This window comes from Acinonyx jubatus, chromosome C2, assembly GCF_027475565.1.
Source record: "Acinonyx jubatus isolate Ajub_Pintada_27869175 chromosome C2, VMU_Ajub_asm_v1.0, whole genome shotgun sequence".
NCBI classification, from domain to species: Eukaryota; Metazoa; Chordata; class Mammalia; order Carnivora; family Felidae; genus Acinonyx; species Acinonyx jubatus.
Window position 1 is genome coordinate 123,056,923 of NC_069384.1, and position 19,148 is coordinate 123,076,070.

General features: G+C 37.6%; 1 protein-coding gene across 2 annotated transcripts in view; it reads right to left on the reverse strand.

The window, feature by feature from the left end:
- Positions 1 to 19,148, reverse strand: part of ARMC8 (armadillo repeat containing 8) — a 105,524-nt gene that overhangs the window by 66,912 nt on the left and 19,464 nt on the right. The window contains exon 2 of one of the 2 annotated variants that reach the window (XM_015074174.3): positions 10,370 to 10,446. The exons of the other annotated variant lie outside the window; for it this stretch is intronic. Within the exon in view, the coding sequence (XP_014929660.2) occupies positions 10,370 to 10,446 (77 nt within the window). The remainder of the gene's footprint in view (positions 1 to 10,369; positions 10,447 to 19,148) is intronic. 2 annotated transcript variants of the gene reach the window in all.

Here is a 19,148-nt window from a genome sequence, read left to right on the forward strand (position 1 = left end):
TACCTTTCAAAGAAACCCATATTCACCCATATTTTCTTTCCCACATATTCACCCATATTTTTTATTGTAGCTACACTCAGATCTTTACTTCCTCAGGAGTAAAACTCTATTCCACAAGAACAGTATCTCTATGAATGACCAATTGGTTCACAAACACTGGTCCCAAATGACAGGTTGAGAAAAAATAAATAGCTCCAAGTAAACAGAGTACTACTAATAAGATGATTAATAAAAAATACCCTCATCAGTCAGTAGTGCTATCTTAATATAAAACACTAGAATGCTAAGTGATTCTACACAGCAGTGGTTCTCAAAGTGGGGAAGAGAGGATTAAAGCCCCATAGGGGCATTTTGGAAGTTAATGAGAGTGTCTGGAAATTTCTGGCCATAGTTTTACAATTAGACTGAAAGTGTTTTTGTATACTTTTAAAGAAAATGGAATTTTCCAGTATTGCATTTGTCCTGTAAATAAAAAGAAGATTATACTTTTTATTGTAAGTTATTTCATTTTGGGAAATCAGACCACCAGCACAGTGTCCACTCGCAGTACTAGAGTTATCAATACCATACATCAGTCCACATTTTCAGCTCTTGCATTCACACTGCTGAAGTTTTCTAATGTATTCATGACTAAATGTTTACATATGGAAACATTATAAATTATCTTAAAATTTTTTTCACTTATACTATAAGCAGGGAAGGCATTATATTATTTTTGGAGTTATATATGTGAGGAGTTTTATTATTACTAATTTAATTTCAGGGTAGCACAGGCGTCATTAACAAATATTTATTGGGGGGGGATCACGTCTGACAGTGTTAAGACCATCAGTATAGAGCCTCAAAGTTCTTAGCTCACCAATTTCTTTCATATCCCCAATAAGTTCCTCTACATTGCCACACAGTGTCTCTTTTGACTCTTTCTAGGCAACAGAGCTCTAACACATACAGAAATGTTTTGTCAACTTTGAAACTTAGAATCCTAAAAAATTCTATAATTGGTAAACCATGATTTTGTAGAAAAACAGTGGAAAACAGGGAGAAAAAGCTACTTTAAAAAATCAACAAATGTTATAGTCAGCATGTGTTTCCAATACCAACCAAAATCATCGGCATTAAAAACCCTGATAATAATTATAATGCCTTTTCTCCTTAATTACCTTCTTCAATTATGGCAGAAAAATACTGCTATGATGCAGTGATGTGCTGAAAGCGGATTCTTGCCACAAGTTTTTGAATGGCATTTTCCCAAGTTTGGAGCCAACCACTGTTGGCCTAGTCTTCCTCCCAGTAGCTCAGTGCCTGAAGGTAGGTCTATTTTTTTTCAGGGCCTTATCTGTTTCTCTCTATAAACCATCATTCAGATCTTCTACATGGTTCACAGCGGAAAAGTAAGAGTATTTTTTCATTTATGGGGACTAAGCTGAATGAAGCTTACTAGGGTTTTAACCAAGTTCTGATAGACAATTATAAAATCATGGGATAGCAAAGCCTCACAGAACAAAGCATAGGCTTCTACCTCCTTATGGAGATTTACTTCTCAATCATCAACTTATAGACCCTAACTTAGCAGTTTACCATTTACTTTCGTCTTCTTGCCTTCTCTTAATGTGTTCTGTCTATACTAATGTAGCACATCCATTTGTCCAGCAGATATCTATTGAGAGCCTATTTTTTGCCAGGTACCATTCTCTATTCTGGAATTCCCAACAGGAACATTTCCCCAGATTTCTCTCCACTCTTCCTAAACTAAGCAGAAATGAGGTGTACTTACATTACCTTATAAATGTGTTCCAAGTAACTGAAACCTCACAAAAGTAAATGTTTTTATAGACAAAAGCAAACAAAACCCCCTCCAAAACCAATTTTCCAGTTCTCTTAATAGTTCACAAAAAAGACATGAAGGAGGTAGCTGGTAGTTACAGAGTAAATGCAGACTGAAGAGAATACAATTATTAAAATGGACCAAGGTCTAAAGAAAATAATTCTTGCTGTGGCTTTCGTAAGTAAAATATATCTATGGTACATAATGAAGAGACCTTAACACCCAGCAAATAAATTCTCATCAGGTGTTAACTATAAAGGGATACTAGAAGATCATTTCTATGAAACAGTTACAACCAAAAGAAATAATCATTAGCATATATACTTATCTGTAGCAGATCTAAATATGGTATAAGATTAAATCTCAGAGCCAGCCAGAGTGTAGCTATTTTCTCTCTCTTCTCCTTATCCCCTCCCTCACACCTTCCTGTGGCTAACTTTACTCATCTTTCAGGTCTGATCATAGATATTCATGTCTCTTCTTCCAGGAAGCTTGCCCTGACAACTCCCAGGTCTGGGTTAGGTGTCCCTGCTAGCTACCCTCTATCATAGCACATTCATTATTTTGTTAGGATGAGGTCTATTTCCTCTTGGGAGGCAAGAAAGCCAGTATGACCTGAAAATATCAGAGAGGTTACTATCAATGGATCACAAAATGCACCATAGAGAAATCCAGATTTCTGTAAAATGTAAACTCACAACTATCATCCAAGATGGGGGCACAAAAAAATTATGCAAAACTTATATACTGCCTTGAAGTTTACAAAGGCAGTTTACAAAGGCATATCTATTATTTTATTTAATCTTCATCACAATCTTGAGTAATATTAACCCCATTTTACTGATGAGGAAGCTAAGAATCAGGTTTGGGGCTTTTCTCAGAGCTCCACATTAAATGATAGAGCCAGTCTCAATCCATGTCTTTTATGTCAAGTGTTTTTTCCATTACCTCCAGCATATCAGGCAATCAGAACAAACTGATCAAAAAGAAGTCAGCTAATGTATTTCCTTTTTCCTCCCGTGTTTCAATTTTACATTTTATACAAGATAAAAAAGCATTTCTCATTTTAAAGATATCCTTTTCCCAGTAGATCAAAGGAATATATCTCATATATACCAACTTTTTAAAAAATGTTTATTTTTGAGAGAGAAAGAGTGTGTGCATGCCCAAGCAGTGGAGGAACACAGAGAGAGGGAGATAGAGAATCCCAAGCAAGCTCTGTGCTGATAGCACAGAGGGGGCTCAAACTCATGAACTGTGAGATCATGACCTGAGCTGAAATCAAGAGTTGGACGCTTAACTGAGCCACTCAGGCGGCTCTCATTATCTACCAACTTTTAATACTCAAAGGAAAAATTGCCCTACTTATATACTACTGAAATTCAACAATTAAATTTTGAGCTCAGCACTGTGTTAGGCTCTATGAAGAATACGAAAGCATCACATAATGGGATGTTTGAAGAGTTTACAATCTTCTTGGGGAGATAAAAATAACACTAACAATGTAAAGCAGTGCTATATTATAAATCAAGTGTTTATAGGCCTGAGATAAAGAGATGATCAGACAAGCTTACCAGGTTTTTAGGCAATGGCAGGAACTAAATGAACTTCAGAAAACGGCCAGGATTTAGATAGTGAATGGGAGGGCAAATGGAAAAGCCATTCATAGAAGACCATATTGGAAATGAACACATCATATTTCTAGGGCAGGACCAGGAGCCTAGATTAAAAAGAAGTGTCCCTTTAAAGTGGGAATACTAAGCAGAACATAAAGAAAAGTGACAGGGAGAAGAGACAAACTAAAGAGGGATAGATTAAGGAGCAATCAAGTTTCCATCAGAAAAAGCGTATCAACGAAGCAGTGACTAATGAAGGTAAGCTGAATGTGGATTGGATGGGAATGCAGATAATACTAGAGTCAAGAAAGGGAACTAAACGGCTGATGCCCTTCCTCTGTGGTCCCATAACTACTACCCTGTACTTATGATTACCACAGCATTCACTAACCAAACTATAGTGGACTGTCTATTTAGCTATCTGACTCCTTCACTAGACTTCTGGATCTTCCAGAGCAATGACTTTATTATTTATTTGTACACACTCTCACCCTATCACAATCCCTAGCACATGGTAGGCACTCAGTAAACGTTTGCTGAAGGAATTACGCAATCCTTCCAGATATCAGGTTATGTGAGACTAAGATGGCAGCCACGAGAATCATTAATACAGAGCACATTCTGAAGAAGCAGTTAATAAGATGATTTGATGGGTACAGGAAATCGGATATATATCTTGAGTGACTACTTCAAGTCTGAGTTCCTGGATGCAGAGAACAGTAGGAAGCTTGGAAAATAAGTCCCTTAACAAGACAAAGATCTATCTTGATTTTGGACACAATGAATTATCTTTGAGGTGAGATAAAAAATATCCAGGTAGAAAGCTAAAAGGTAAGCCTTGGGAATATCCCACTCTTTGAAGATGGGAGAAGCAGCCAATATTAAGATGTTACAAAAATGCATCTGTTAGGGTATGTTCTTAGCTAAAATCTACCTAGAATCTTCTATTTGCCCGCTAATAAATGGACTCAAGAAGCATCTACTTTTACGTGGAGGTTAACCTTTCTACTTCCTTTCTTTAGTCTGAAAGACATTAATTTTCAGTGTGGAATAGAAAAAGGTTTAAATATTAAACCAACATGTACAGTGCCTACCAGAACTTGTCTAAATTAGAATATTAGGATAGTGATCAAAACCAAGAGAGAAAGTAAACACTGCACTTTGCAGTTAAACAAAAAGAAAAAATTTTTAAAAGAACTGGGATCTAGACCTGCTGGGGAAAGTTTTAGTCAATCGGTCAAAACAGTGTAACAGCCAAAACAGCATAAATTTTAAATGAAAACCTAATACCTAAAAACAGAAAATTATCTTTAAAATCATTGAAGGCTGAAACCACAAGCTAAGGATCAAGTATATCATTTTCATTTTGAACCAGTATTACTTTTCACTTACCTGAAGAAGCTCCTGTTTGGAATATTGTACACTCAATTCTTGGTCTAACTGGTATGAAGTAGCCAAAAAAATACACTGGATATTGAAAACTACAAACTGATATAAACTTTGACCTCCTTCTGAAAACTTCCTGGTCATAAAGACAAAATCACATTTGTGGGTAGCTAGACTAAGGTGACATGGTGAACAACTTACAAAATTATTTGGATTTGCAAAATTATAAACATACTCACTCCCCTGTCCCTGTAATTATAATTATGACGTACTTTTTGGAGAATATAACATGCAAACACCCAAGTATAATAAGCTTTCCATTATCAAGGATGGTTAGGGAGTGAGATATGCTCATATTCTAATTAAAGTTACCAGTGCCACATGTGAACTGCCAATTGTAGAAGAATTAGATAACGGGACATTAGATAATATCCAAATTGAAATTATTTTTAACGTAAGGGTTTGATCCAAGAGGCACTTGAGAAATTTACAGTGAACTTCCCATTTTAAGTCAACTGAGCCATTTATTGTGTACCTGCTATACATACAAATTGAACAGAATTGAAAATGGACAGTACTTTAGGTCTTTTTTTTTTTTAATAAACAAATTATCCTGTTGTGTAGATTTTTTGGAATGTACATGGCATTAGATACAGATCTAATTCACTAGCTCAGAAATTAGAAGTTAACATATTTAACTCTTTGTTTATCAGTGTGTAGTTACAAATCACCCTACATTCTCTAAAAATGAAGAGTGCAATGTAATAACTGCATTAAAATAAATGCCAGATTTTAGAGCATAATAATAAATCTTTTTAACACATGTAATCATTCCAAAGAACATCAAAAGTGTTAGAACATTATAATATGGCAGCAGTAAGTTAAATGTTCTACAAATATAACAAGATATATATACACATATGTATACAAATATACAGCTATTCTTCATATTCAAAATTAACAACACATATATAAACAGCTTACCTATCTGTGCATAAAACTGTATCATCTGATTTAATAATTTCTGGAAAAACTTGCCAACCTTTTAAACAGACTGAATGGTCTCAAAATACATAGGTTTAAACAAGTAAGACTTACAGTCGTTCCATTTCATTTGGTATATGGTCATTTTTATTTGTCTATAACACTTTTAAAAGTAACAGAACTATTTCTTTTGAATTATCCTAAAACTTATATTTTAATTAAAAACTTCTCAAAATCCAAAGCCTTGATTTTATGAAAGCTTTATGCAAGGAAAATGGGACATATCTATATTCTACTAAACCAAAGGTACATAATTTCCTGGAACCAGAAAATCAAGTAATCATTACTAAAATAAACTTATATCATCAGCACATTAAAATATGTTGTAAAATAGGGGCTCCTGGATGGCTCAGTTGGTTGAGCATCCAACTCTTGATTTCAGCTCAGATCATGATCTCACAGTTTGTGGGACTGAACCTGTTTGGGCTCTGTGGTGACAGCACAAAGTCTGCTTGAGATTCTCTCTCCCCCGCCTCTCTGCCCTCCCCCCTGCCCATGTTCTCTCTCTCAAAATAAATAAACATTAAAAAATAATTAAAAAGGGGGGGGCACCTGAGTGGCTCAGTCGGTTGAGTGCCCAACTTCAGCTCAGGTCATGATCTCACAGTCCCTGAGTTCGAGCCCCGCATCGGACTCTGTGCTGACAGCTCAGAGCCTGAAGCCTGCTTCTGATTCTGTGTCTCCCTCTCTTCTCTGCCCCTCCCCTGCTCATGCTCTGTCTCTGTCTCAAAAATAAATAAAAACATTTAAAAAATAATAATGATAATAAATAAAATGCCTCAGAAAATAATTTTTAGAAGTGAATACTTGGTGAAAACCTCCCAACAATTCCACAGTACCCTCAACTGAGTTTAACAAGACATCCAGTCTAGTTTCCCCATTCTATTCAACTTGGAAACTAAAGCCAGCGAAATTTGCTTATATCATTTTTTGCCTGTCAACACAGGGCCAAGTAGGGATATCTGCTGATCTTTTCCTGGAGATTCACTACTTACTATAAAAACCAGATGAGGTGGTCTTATTTATGAAGTATTTTTTTTTTAAAAAGACCACAGAGTTAAGCAGCTTTGACAACCTACATAAAGAGTTGAACAGTTATTCTTCTTCAACTTCAATACAGTTGAAGTGTATTAGGTTGACCTAATACACTAAAATATCCTTTAACTGTTTTTTAAAGTCATAAACAGATCTCCACACTAGAGGAAACTCAGAACTTGGAACCCAGTATAGTTTATTTGATGTAGTTACTCTGTTGTAGTTGCAGAGGCTACTATTTATGATATATATAACTGACCTCCCTGCTTTCTCTACTCATATCTTACTCCTACCTAATGATCTTCTATTCAGTTAGGCATTTCAAACTTTGCTCTTTTAAGGTTTGCTTCTGTATTCAAACCTTTAATACAATAGGATCATTTAAAATTATGCTAAATATTGTACTACTAACAAAACAGTTATTTCTAGAGAACGCTTCATTTTTCAACAATTAAAACTAAGCACTTCTGTTGCTTAATACTATTTTTCAGAAAGGACATATTCACTAACTATGTAAAATGGTCCTTGATGACGTGGGTTTTCTGCAAAGAAGATCCCTATATGTATGGTAGGACTATGGCTCTAACACAGCTGAGTTGATTAGTTATACACCATGATGAAAAGTCCTCATTGGCCTTTAATTTCTTCAATTTTCTTTTTCCAGCTCGTATGTTTTATATCTTCATAGTTCTTAAGAAAAATCAAATTTAAAGCTGGAAAAATAAAACTCTGGTTGTCCTATCACTAAAGCTAGTTGTCAATTTTTGAATGTCTTTCCAACTGGTTATTTTGGACGCAAATCTGATTACTTCAGCTTCTATCTTCTCCTTCCCTAAAATTAGGCTACCTTTGATTATTTACACTCTGTGGCTACCTCTCTGCTACCCATCTATTTTGGTCTAGTAATGGTCTCTGTATGACTCAATTATGGCTGTGTAATGTGTCTAAAAAGGAAAAAATCGGTCCTCTCTCTTCCTAAACATCATTTTGGCTCCCCTTTTCTTCTATCAATATTGTACTATTCTGGTATTAAGATTACTTAATAAAATGTTAAAAATAGTTCACATTTTATTCTCTTAAGTACAATTAATTTTCAGACAGTGACAAAGTTTAGGACAGAACCGAGTCAGAAAGCATAAATTTTCTCTCTGGAGACAAGGACAGGTTATCAAATCACCCTACTCATATCTGTATAAGGCCAGCTCTATTCTGACATAAAGTGAAAAGATTTGGGGTAATCTATGCCTTTCAAGTTTTAAACAGATTTTACTATTGTTAAGAAGCAATCGCGTATACTGGCATGTTACCACTTGCATTCTCTTGTCCTAGCCCCTCTCCCTCTTCTGTTAGTTTGAATTGTTTTTATGTTTGTATTTTTATTTTTCTTTCTCTTCTTTGAAAAGAATCATCCTATTTTTGAAGTTGTTTTATATTAGAGTCAATAATGACTAAGCACTTAAGTGCCAATTTGTGGGTATCTACAACATACCAGGCACTGGATTTTTTTACCTCTGACTTAATTCTTACAACTTGGCAAAACAGGCATATTACACTCCCTTTACAGATGATGAAGTTGAGGCTCAAGGAAATTATGTAACTTGCCCAAGCACACAGCTAGGAAAGACCTCCACTAGGAAATGTCAAGAATTCAACCTCCTGTTGTCCAACTCCAAAGACCATACTCTTTGCACTCCACGATCCCTCCACAAAAACCCTTCTCATCTATTTCGGCTAACAGCTTAGTCTTCAAGACTTGATAACTTTAAGAGGCACTATGGCCATCAAGCTTCACCTTAGGTGGTTCATTATAATATCCTCTTCCCACAGTATTTGATGCCTTATTTATCAACTTTCAAGAAGCTATAGTGTTCTTTGATAAATGAGAAATTTCTCAAAGTAACAAGTAACACCTAAATTAGCTACTCATTATCAGATACAAGTCAAGATAAAAGTCACACAGAAATCTTGATTGACAAGATTAGCTTTTCTCCTAAATAACCACTGTAGCAATCATAATAAAAATGATAATAACGTCATCTTCTATCATTCACAGAATACTTAATTGGTCTGATATTTTCAGCTCAACTACTTACTGAACAACCCTAAATAATATCTAGGATTACTAATATACAGAAACTATCTGCCTAAAGAGTAGTATTAATCAAACCTATCCCCACAACTAATCTCTGTGTGTAGGTACAACCCAAACTGATTTATTTAACAAATGGATTTAATACCATTTTTCCTGGCAATAATCAAATTAGTTTACAAAGGGGCTGATTAAATCATTACAAAGTCTCCTAGTTAAGGGGACAAAAGCAAAGTCAACATAATGAGAAAACAAGAACTATAATCTCCTGTTTCTGTAAACTGAGAAAACGTGAAGATAAAGTGTCAAGTATGCCAGGTGGGTCTACATCCAGCTTCTCACCTTTTCCAGCTCATTTTGAACAGTCAAGCAGCCTTACTCACTTTTATCTTGCCCCCACTTTACAAATCCACATCCCAAGATATGCTTTATACAACGCCCTTTTTGTTGGGGTCAGGGTGGGATGAGGTAGGGGGAGAATTACAATCTGTAGAGATTTTTATAAACAAAGCATCCTAGTCTTTCCATGACTGAGCCAAAGTTAAACTGAAAGTACTACTTGGCTGATAACACTAACAGGGTAAGAGGAGAATAAAGTGATTCATGTGTACTATCCCAAATGTCCTGACCTGTTTTTCTTTTCTCCTTCCCCTGGCCACAGTTCAGGCCTGTGGGCGCTCCATATCTGCCAACCCTAAAAGGAGTCTTAGGCTAGACTTTCTTCTTTAGAAGTCATGTGTTAAGAGCATAATTATCTGCTCTTGGGATAGAAAATTCATCTTTCAATCACTTGCAATCTTATCACACTTGTCTGACTTAACTTTTTATTTAAGTATTAAAACCTTGGGTATGTTGCTTAAAAATCTTTTCTCTCATTAAACACTAGGGAATTTTGGAGAAAAGAAGGGCATTTTATCAAGAATTTATTTAACTTTTCTAATGACTGCTTTCTAAATTCTGAGATTTAAAACATCAGTAGGAGAGTCAAGCCTTACAATCAATGAGTTAACCAAAAACAAAACAAAAAACCCTACTGACATTCTCCCAGCCCTTTCCAATTATAAAAGATCATCAATTTTATTCCCTTGCTTTTGCTGTATATTAAAGTCACAAAAGCATTCTCCAAAAAAAAAAAAAAAAAAAACATGTTTTAAAATGGTAAAACGGGTATTCCATAAAAAAGTTAACCATGTCAGTTAACAACTATCAGACAACTCTTTACAGTACAATATTAAAGTTATGAATACCAAGGGATCTTTCCAAAATGGAAGAAAAAAGTTCTAATCCTACATTTTCAGAATTATAATATTTGGCAAATTCAAACACAAAAACAAACAAGACTTTTTGATAGACTCTTAAATACATACTACTTACATGACACCTTGTAGAACTTTCTGGGGATCAGGGTCAAATAGCCTGTCAACATAGTGGCGACTGCTAGCTGTTACTTCCTAGAAAGTGGGGGGAAAAATTATGACATCTGAAGCCATGCAAATCACAAATTCACAGCATCACCCACATCAAACAGCTATTTAATTTAAGGCAGATGCATTAGAATTTCTATAAAAATACTATATTAATCATTCTCAGAAAAGCTTGTGACAAGATAAATAAGATGGGGAAGAGAGAAGATACCTAGTTCTCACTAAAACCGTAATTAGACAGTGAGATCTTTGTGGCGATCCCTGCCAGCTTTGCCAACAGAACTGAGCATAAGTATTAAGAAGCAAGGTAAGTTTCTTAATCAACTGTTGGATGTCACCTTCATATGAACAACAGATAGGAGTATTGCTTCTGTTCAGCACCCACTAAAGGGAGAGAAAATCTGGCTCTCAGCAAGGAAAAAAGGGGAAGCACTTGATAAACAGTCCAAGAAGGGTAGTTCACAGGCAAGAGGAAGACATCCAGTCTGATGCAGAGAAGCTACGATGATAGGAAGCAGACATATGTAAAAACAAAAACAAAAACAAAGGTAAATGAGTTGTCACACTTTCTGTGAGGGATTTATCAAGTCCAACAGAGTTATCTAGTCTGAGATGGCTGAGGCTATGTAGAAAGGGGGGAGTTAAACATAAAGAGCAAGCAGAAACACTTACCTCTTTTTAGTTGTACTGTGGAATTTCCTCTATTATATTATTTTCTGTAATACTTTGGGGGGGGCAATATTTTTTATATTTAATTTTCATTACTTAACTTTTTAAGATTTTAAGTAATCTCTACACCCAACAAGGGGTTCAAACTCACAACCCCAAGATGAAGAGCAGCATGTTCTACTGACTGAGCCAACCAGGCACCCCATTTTTTTAAAAAAAAAGAACATACGTTTAAGAACTAGAGAAAAAGGATTTTTGTCCCTTCTGTTTCTTTCTGATGGCTGCTGAAATATGCCCCTGTACTGCCACCCATTCACAATGAATCACCATGGAGAGGAAGAAATACCGCTCCATTTTACCCAGAACCCCTAATCAGAAACAGCTAATTGACAAGACACAGTGCCAGCTTAAACCTCTGAGTCACCAAAAACATCTCTGGAGAAAAACTGCATAAACTCTAATTTCCTGATAGTAGAATTAATTCAAAATCAAAACATTTTTTTCCTATTATGAGCTTGCTACCAAAATATCCTCATAAGCAACCCAAATGCCTACTTTTAGTATGCACTCCATTTATAAAGAACAAACAGTGGCAGCAAACAAGCAAAACTGATAGAAATACTTGTGCCCAACAGATACCATTAAAGTACCTGCTAACAGGATTTGGTTTACTGAAAATAACAGAATCAGAGAGTTAGAAGGATTCTTAATAAGTATTTGTTCCAATCCCTTAGCTAACAAATGAGGGATGGATCTTTACTCTGATGTGAGATTACCAAAGTTTAAGTAGGGATGCAAACAACAGTACAAATACATCAAAAAATAATATATCAAGAGCAAAATCCAGAGTAAAACTCAAAATAGTATTCCTATAATATAAACAATGAGTTTTGTCACCCCACTTGAACATATGTGCTTCCCTGGGTTTCCAACACTTTAAGTCCTTCTGAGTACCTCAGACCCTTAGTTTCCCTTCTATCCAGGGGCTGATCTTCAGTTTTACTGTTCCTCTTCACGTTCTCTCTCACAGCTCTGGATCTCTTGCCTCTCAATGTGGTTTGGAAAAGGTGCTTGGGTTTAAGACTTGTATCTTAAAAAACTTAAGTTTCACCCACGAACAGCAACTCTCTTTACTACTCTGTACCTGGTTCATTCAATTTTATAAGCACTGAATACCTGCTACATGCAAGGCATTGAGGAAGGCATTAAAGATTTTAAATTTAGCACGGCATGGTTCCTGCCCTCAAGAATTAATTCTCTACTGCAATTGTGTTTACACCTTTATATTCCCTACTAGAATATAAAACAGAAGTATAAACATATATAGGCAGCACTGAGGAGGGAGTTAGTAAACTAGGAGAATCTGTGATGAAGGCTTCTTAGAGGAGTTAGTTTTGTCAAACAAATAAGACAAAGGAAGAAAGAATCAGTGTCCCAACACAGCCTTAGTGCATATGAAGCCAACACATATATACCATTAGCAAGTACATACCAGTTGCTGGCAGTGAGAAAGAAGGGAAGATAGATGACATCAAGAATGTAAAACACAAAAGGCTAACCAACAGGTGGCCCATAATTGGAGTACAGTTTGTCTTTTGGTCACAGTTCTATGCTAGGTGCCAAAGAAGACACAAAAGGATGTTACAGCAGAACCTTGCATTTAAGGGGCTTGTAATCTAGAAGGGTGTCAGGCATGTACACACACACGCACAAAACAATCCTCTGAGCTAACTAGGTAGCAGTGAGCTAAGGGGATATAGTCACAAATTCAATTTTACTCTGTGCTTTTGCCCAACATATTCATTGATTTGTCTGTATGGGACAGTTCTTTTATTTTACTGCTTCCCTTTATAGACTAGGCACCTCTCCCCTTTCAGCCCTCTTCTCTTTCAAAAAGCAACCTGGAAATTTAAGAATTTGGGAAAGAAGGCAATTGATAAAGATAGTAAACAAATTGGCCAGGGAAAGCTTCTCTAAGAAGGTGATATTTGAGCAAAGACCTGAAGAAGATGAAGGAGTAAGTCATGTAGCCACACAGGGGTGAAGCTGTTCAGGCAGAGAATGCCAAATGCAAAGGCTCTGAAATTGGAAGTATCTTCTGTGATCAAACAACAGGAGGCCATTATAGGTTGGCACAGAATGAGTGAAGGAGAAAGCCACACAAAATAAGTTCAGAGAAGAGGGGCCAGATGGTAAAGAGCTACACTGTCCAATATGATGGCCACTGGCCTCATGTGGCTATTGAACGTCTGAAATTTGGCTAAGAACTGAACTTTAAATTTCTTTTTCGGGGGGGGGGGGGGGGCGGGGAGGAGGGGCAGAGAGAGAGAATCTTAAGTGTGCTCCGTGCTCAGCAAGGAGCCAAATGTGGGGCTCAATCCCACAACACTGAGATCATGACCTGAGCCAAAATCGAGTTGGATGCTGAGCCATTCAGGTACCCTGAATTTTAAATTTTTTAACTTTAATTAATTAATATGTAAAATTTTAAAACCAAGACTTGATTCGGTTATTAGGAAACTTTTAAGAATGTCTGGAACTACTTGGGTATGTATATCTACTTGTTTAACTGTAAACTGTATGAAACCGAAATGCCAATCAAGTATTTCCAATCAAAATTTGGCATCCAAATTGTATAAAATACACACCAGATTTTGAAGACTTGAGATAAAAAAGTAAAATAATTTAATTAATAATTCCTTATGTTGTGTTTTGAAATAAAATTTTAATACATTGGTTTAAGTTAGATATATTAAGATTAATTTTTTCTTTTTACTTCTATAGCATGGCTGCTAAAAACTTTAAAATTATATGTGTAGCTTAAATTAGTTTTCCACTGGATAGGGCTGGGATAGAGCCCTGTTAGTCATTGTAAGGATTTTGCTTTTTATGGTTTGAATTGGAACGCCATTAGAGTTTTGGGAAAAGAGAGACATGAACTGACTTGTTTTAAAAGGATCACTCTGGGGGTGTCTGAGTGGTTTAGTCAGTTAAGCCTCTGACTTCAGCTCAGGTCATGATCTCGCGGTTCATGGGTTCGAGCTCCACATCAGGCTCTGTGCTGACAGCTCAAAGCCTGGAGTCTGCTTCAGATTCTGTGTCTCCTTCTCTCTCTGCCCCTCCCCCACTCACACTCTGTCTCTGTCCTTCTCTCAAAAATAAACATTAAAAAATAATAATAAACAAAAAAATAAGTAAATGGATCACTCTGGTTGCAATCTTAGAAACAGACAAACACATGGAAGGGGATGGAGGACAAAAGCAGGGAGACGAGTGGGAGGCTGTTTCAGTATCAGAAATGCTGTTATTTCAGAGAGATGATGGTAGCCTGGACTAGGACAAGAGTTTTGAAGGTAGTAAAGTTCACTCAGATTCCAGATAAATGTTGAAGTTGAAATGACTATCAAATTGGATATGCTGTCAGAATAGATATGGGCTATGAAAGAAGAGAGGAGCCAAGAGTAACATTTAAGGTTTTTTGCCAGAGTATCCAGAAAGATTTGAGGTGTCAATTAATGAGCTAAGTACGACTGTAAGTGATGCACATTTGAGAAAACCAAAAATTCAGTTTTGAATATGTTAGGTTTGAGAATTTTATTAGCCATCCAAATGAGAATGTCAAGTTGGCAGCTGGATATAGGAATCTAGAATTTAGGAGAGAGTAGTGGGCTAGAGATACAAATCAGGGAAGTGCCAGCATGTTAATGGGATGAGTTCACTAAGGGAGTTCACTTTACCATGGATAAAGCAAGGTCAGAAGAGTGAATGCTGGAGCACCTGGATCAAGAAGAATTCCCCAAATGAGAGAATGTTTCAAGGAGAAAGTAATCAAATATCCCACATATGAATAAAGTACAGCATAAGATGATGACTAGGGCCTGATACAAAAATATGGAAGTCATCAGCAACCTTGTTAAGAGCAGTAGAGGCAGACTGGTGAAGCCAATGACCACTTGAAGAGGGCATAAAGGAAAACAGGAAAAGAGGAATTAGAGAAAATACAACTCTTTCAAGGAGTTTCATTTTGCAAAGGAGAGTGAAGAAACAGACTAGTAGCTAGAGGGAGAAGTGGAGTCAGGAGACCATTTTTTTTAAAGATGGAATTAATTAGAGCATAGTTATTCACTGATGAAAAACCTTTTTTAATTTAAACATTTTTAATGTTTATTTTTGAGAAAGAGAGACAGAGCATCAGCCAGGGAGGGGCACCGAGAGAAGGAGACAGAGAATCCAAAGCAGGCTCCAGGCCCTGAGCTGTCTGCATAGAGCCCAATGTGGGGCTCAACCCCACGAACTGTGAGATCATGACCTGAGCTGAATGAAGTAGGACACTCAACCAACTGAACCACTCAGGCGTCCCTGGAAACTTTTTTAATAGAGAAAAAATATGCTGCAATGAGGCAGCAGGAGAACTTTTGGAGCAATGTTCATGAATAATTGAGAGGGAACAAGATTTACTGACCAAGTAGAACATGGAACGTATAATAACTAGAGAGAATTAAGAAGATGGATATGGCAGTGAGCGCTTGTGGACATGGTCTCTAATTACTCCTATTCTTTGAGAGTAAAAAGTGGTGAGAGTGGGTGGGGACGTGGGTGGTTTGAAGAAAGGAGGAATAAGAAACCAAATGGGCCAGGAAAATGTACCAGGATTGCCAGGCAGCACTAGCCTTCTTGAGGTTCATAATTATGAATTTAAAGTATGACCAGTCAGCATGGCTCTTTTTGCCCCAGCAACATTAAAATGTACAGAAGTAGGCATGAAAAATAGGGCTGAATTTAACCAGGGTTGGAATTTCATCACACAAGGATGACAAAGCTAGGGGAAGGGGTCAGCTGAGTTGAAGATATATACAAAGTTGTGATTGTAATGATGGATCTACTGAAGGCCAGTGAAAGAGTGGTAGGACTAACAGACTCTAGATAACAAATGGACTCAAGGATTGTTGACAATGGAGCAGTGGAAGGAGTGGCTTGGAAGGACAGAAGGTGGTGGCTAGGATACCTGAAATTGAGATTATGGACGAACTTCAGTTATCAAGTCAAGGTCTAGGAAATGACCATGGGAACAAGTACCTCAAGGCACGATGGAGGATATGGTCATTGGGGAAGCCTACAGCTTAAGAAAAATTATCTACATAGGCAATGAAATTTCCATATTTCCATAAATCATCACACAAGTAGTTCTAGAGAAAGTGACCGTGAGCTACGAGCTAAATCTTAAAGAAATGAAGGAGAATGAGCCTATAGATGCACAACAAGGTAGAGTCAGAGAAGATACAGATCAGGACTATTTAGAGAAAAGGGAAAGACAGGGCTCTGAAAAGAGCAATGAGGAGCAAGTCTATTTCCATCTCTAGAGGTAGAGGGATATCAAAGACATGGAAGGAAAAACAGCCACCAGCTGAAGAAGTTTACAAAAGAAAGCTGGGAAAAAGTGTCACCAGGTCAGTCTAAACAAAAAAGATGAAAGAAATGTGCAGAGGAGCAGCAGGAGAAAGACCAAGGGATGTGGATAGAAAACTAAAAAGACAGTTATATGGGCATACGGAATGACCCTAGACACCGGGACTTTTTGTGGTAGTTAACGTAAACAGATATAAAGAGCTTAATCCTGATGATCTCAAGGGAAAAAGAAGTGTGGCTATGATACTGGGGAGGGGTGGAAAGAGCTTTGGGGCTCTTCTTCATTCTTGCCAACAACAGTGCAGGGAGGGACAGTTTGATCTGGGCACTCCTTATTTACTCCAGAAATAGGAGAAGCACTGGGGTTCCTTCTTCCCTCCTGCCCATAGAGATAAGAGGATTAGGAGGGTTTCTGATGTCCTGTCCTTTCAAGATGTGACTTCACTTTCAATTCAAAACACCAATGCCCTTTTATATTGCTTCCTGTAACTTCCGGTAGCTAAACACATGGTGAATCTTCCATTCCTCCAACTGACTGAGTGAATGTGCCAAGCAGCCAACTAAAGCTCAGGATACAGTCTGTGCCCATAAAGGAGAGCAAAGCTAGCCAGGGTCAGACTGTGACCTCCGCGATTTGGCACAAGGCTTCAAACAAATGACCTAACAAGTCCTTAAAAGCTGGATCTGAACTCATTTTATGCATTCAAAGCTGCAGTAAAGCTACTACAAATGTATATATAAAACCCCTGTTGCATTTTATACTTACTAGCACTCCCTGAAATTATATTACATGCAAAGGTACATGGGTACCTTTAGCAGAAAGTTTGTAGATACCAAATTTGTGAATCAGAGTTAATTCTAAGAAGAGTTGAATCCACCGTGTGTACAAACAGGTATTAATCATTAAAAAGAAAGAGAAGCCTGAAGCAAATTTCTTTTTGTAGGAAAACAAAAACAGAAACAGGTAATAAGTTGCATTCCATTATGGAGAAGTACTAAGGAAAGCAATTTCCCTTTTATTAGGGTGACCAACTATGACAGACAGCCTCTAAGATGGCCCCCAATGATACCTACCTCCCGGTAATCGAACCCTGTGAAATGTGTTCCCTTGAGTGAAGACTGGACTTAGTAACTTGATTCTAGCAAACAGAATGCAGTGGAGGTGACGGGATGTCATTTCAGAGTTGGGGGTGTGTACGTGTGTGTGTGTGTGTGTGTGTGTGTAAGGCCAGCTGCCATGCTGTGCTATGGAGAGGCTCACATGGAATGGAACTGCAGGAAGCCCCTAGCCGTCGGCCAGCAAGGAACTGCAACTGCCCACATGGAACTAAATCCTGCCAATAACCATGTGAGTGAGCTTGGAAATAGATCCTCCCTCAGTTGAGCCTTCAGGTAAAACATGGTTCCTCCTAACACCCTGACTGCAACCTCTCAAGAAACTTTGGGGCAGAGGTACTGACTAAGCCACACCTGAATTCCTGACCTACAGAAATTGTGAGATAATGAATATAAGTTTTAAGCAGCTAAGTTTCAGGGTAATTTGTTACACAATACAATAAATAATACACCTTCAATTTTTTCATCCAAAATAGGATAATTTTAAACAGTGAACGAGAGCACTATTACTCGTTATCACAAAGTAACAAACATAAATGAAGAGTGCTAGAAACAAAGTAGGCTGTACGATCATCCTACTTTTAACCCTTCTTTAGTAGTACCTAAGAAGAAAAACTTAGAGATACCTCAGAAAACTGGCCAGACAATCCTGAAAAGGCAAACTAAAACAGTCTCTAATTACCCTTCTGAATAAGACACAGACAAGGCACTTTCTCACAGCACTGCTGAAGCCTATGGGTAATCACAGAAGACATTTTTCTGCTGCCTCTCTGAAGCCTTTGAGTCTGCCCCACCCAGCTGCCACACTCTCCAGCTGCCTTGCTGAAGCCAGCGGACACACAATCCACACAGGGAACATCTCATTGCCTGGCCCCGATGACCAAGAAGGGTGGCTTTCCAGAGCTGCACAGGACTATACAACTGGATAGAGAGCTCCTGGCAGGCCACCACCCCCAGGACACTGCAGAGACAGAAAGAAGACTGAAATACAACACTCTTCATGTGAAAAAAGCCTATTTGCTTGGCATAGAGCTTCAGCCTGAAGGCCAGGCATCAAATTTCCCACACACTAGAGGCTAAAAAGGCACTCCCAGGGAGACAACATACTTGTCCACCACCTGGGCCTTGGGCTCAGCGAAACTCCCCAGTAATGAGTTTATACACTTGTCTGGAGCCCAGACTTCTGCAACTGTTGCCCTAGGGACACCTCTAGATCCTATGGTTTGGAAGTCCACAGGAACTACAAATGTAGCCCCACAGGACTGCATATATTTGCACAGTTGAAAATCTGCTGCCTGAAGGTCTGGCTTCCAATCAGCCTGAAACTAGGTGTTAAAAGAGATTCCTTCTCTTGGATTGCTCACAGGTCTTGGCACATCCTCAATAACAGGGGCTTATCAAGAATAAATCAGGCAGTTTAAACAATCACAAAAGTACAAGAGACAACCAAGAGCTAGTCAAGGTTGAAGGATAAGGATCAGAACCTACATAAAACCACTCCTTCAAGACTGAGAAAGGTAGCTGTTTTGCCTGACAGA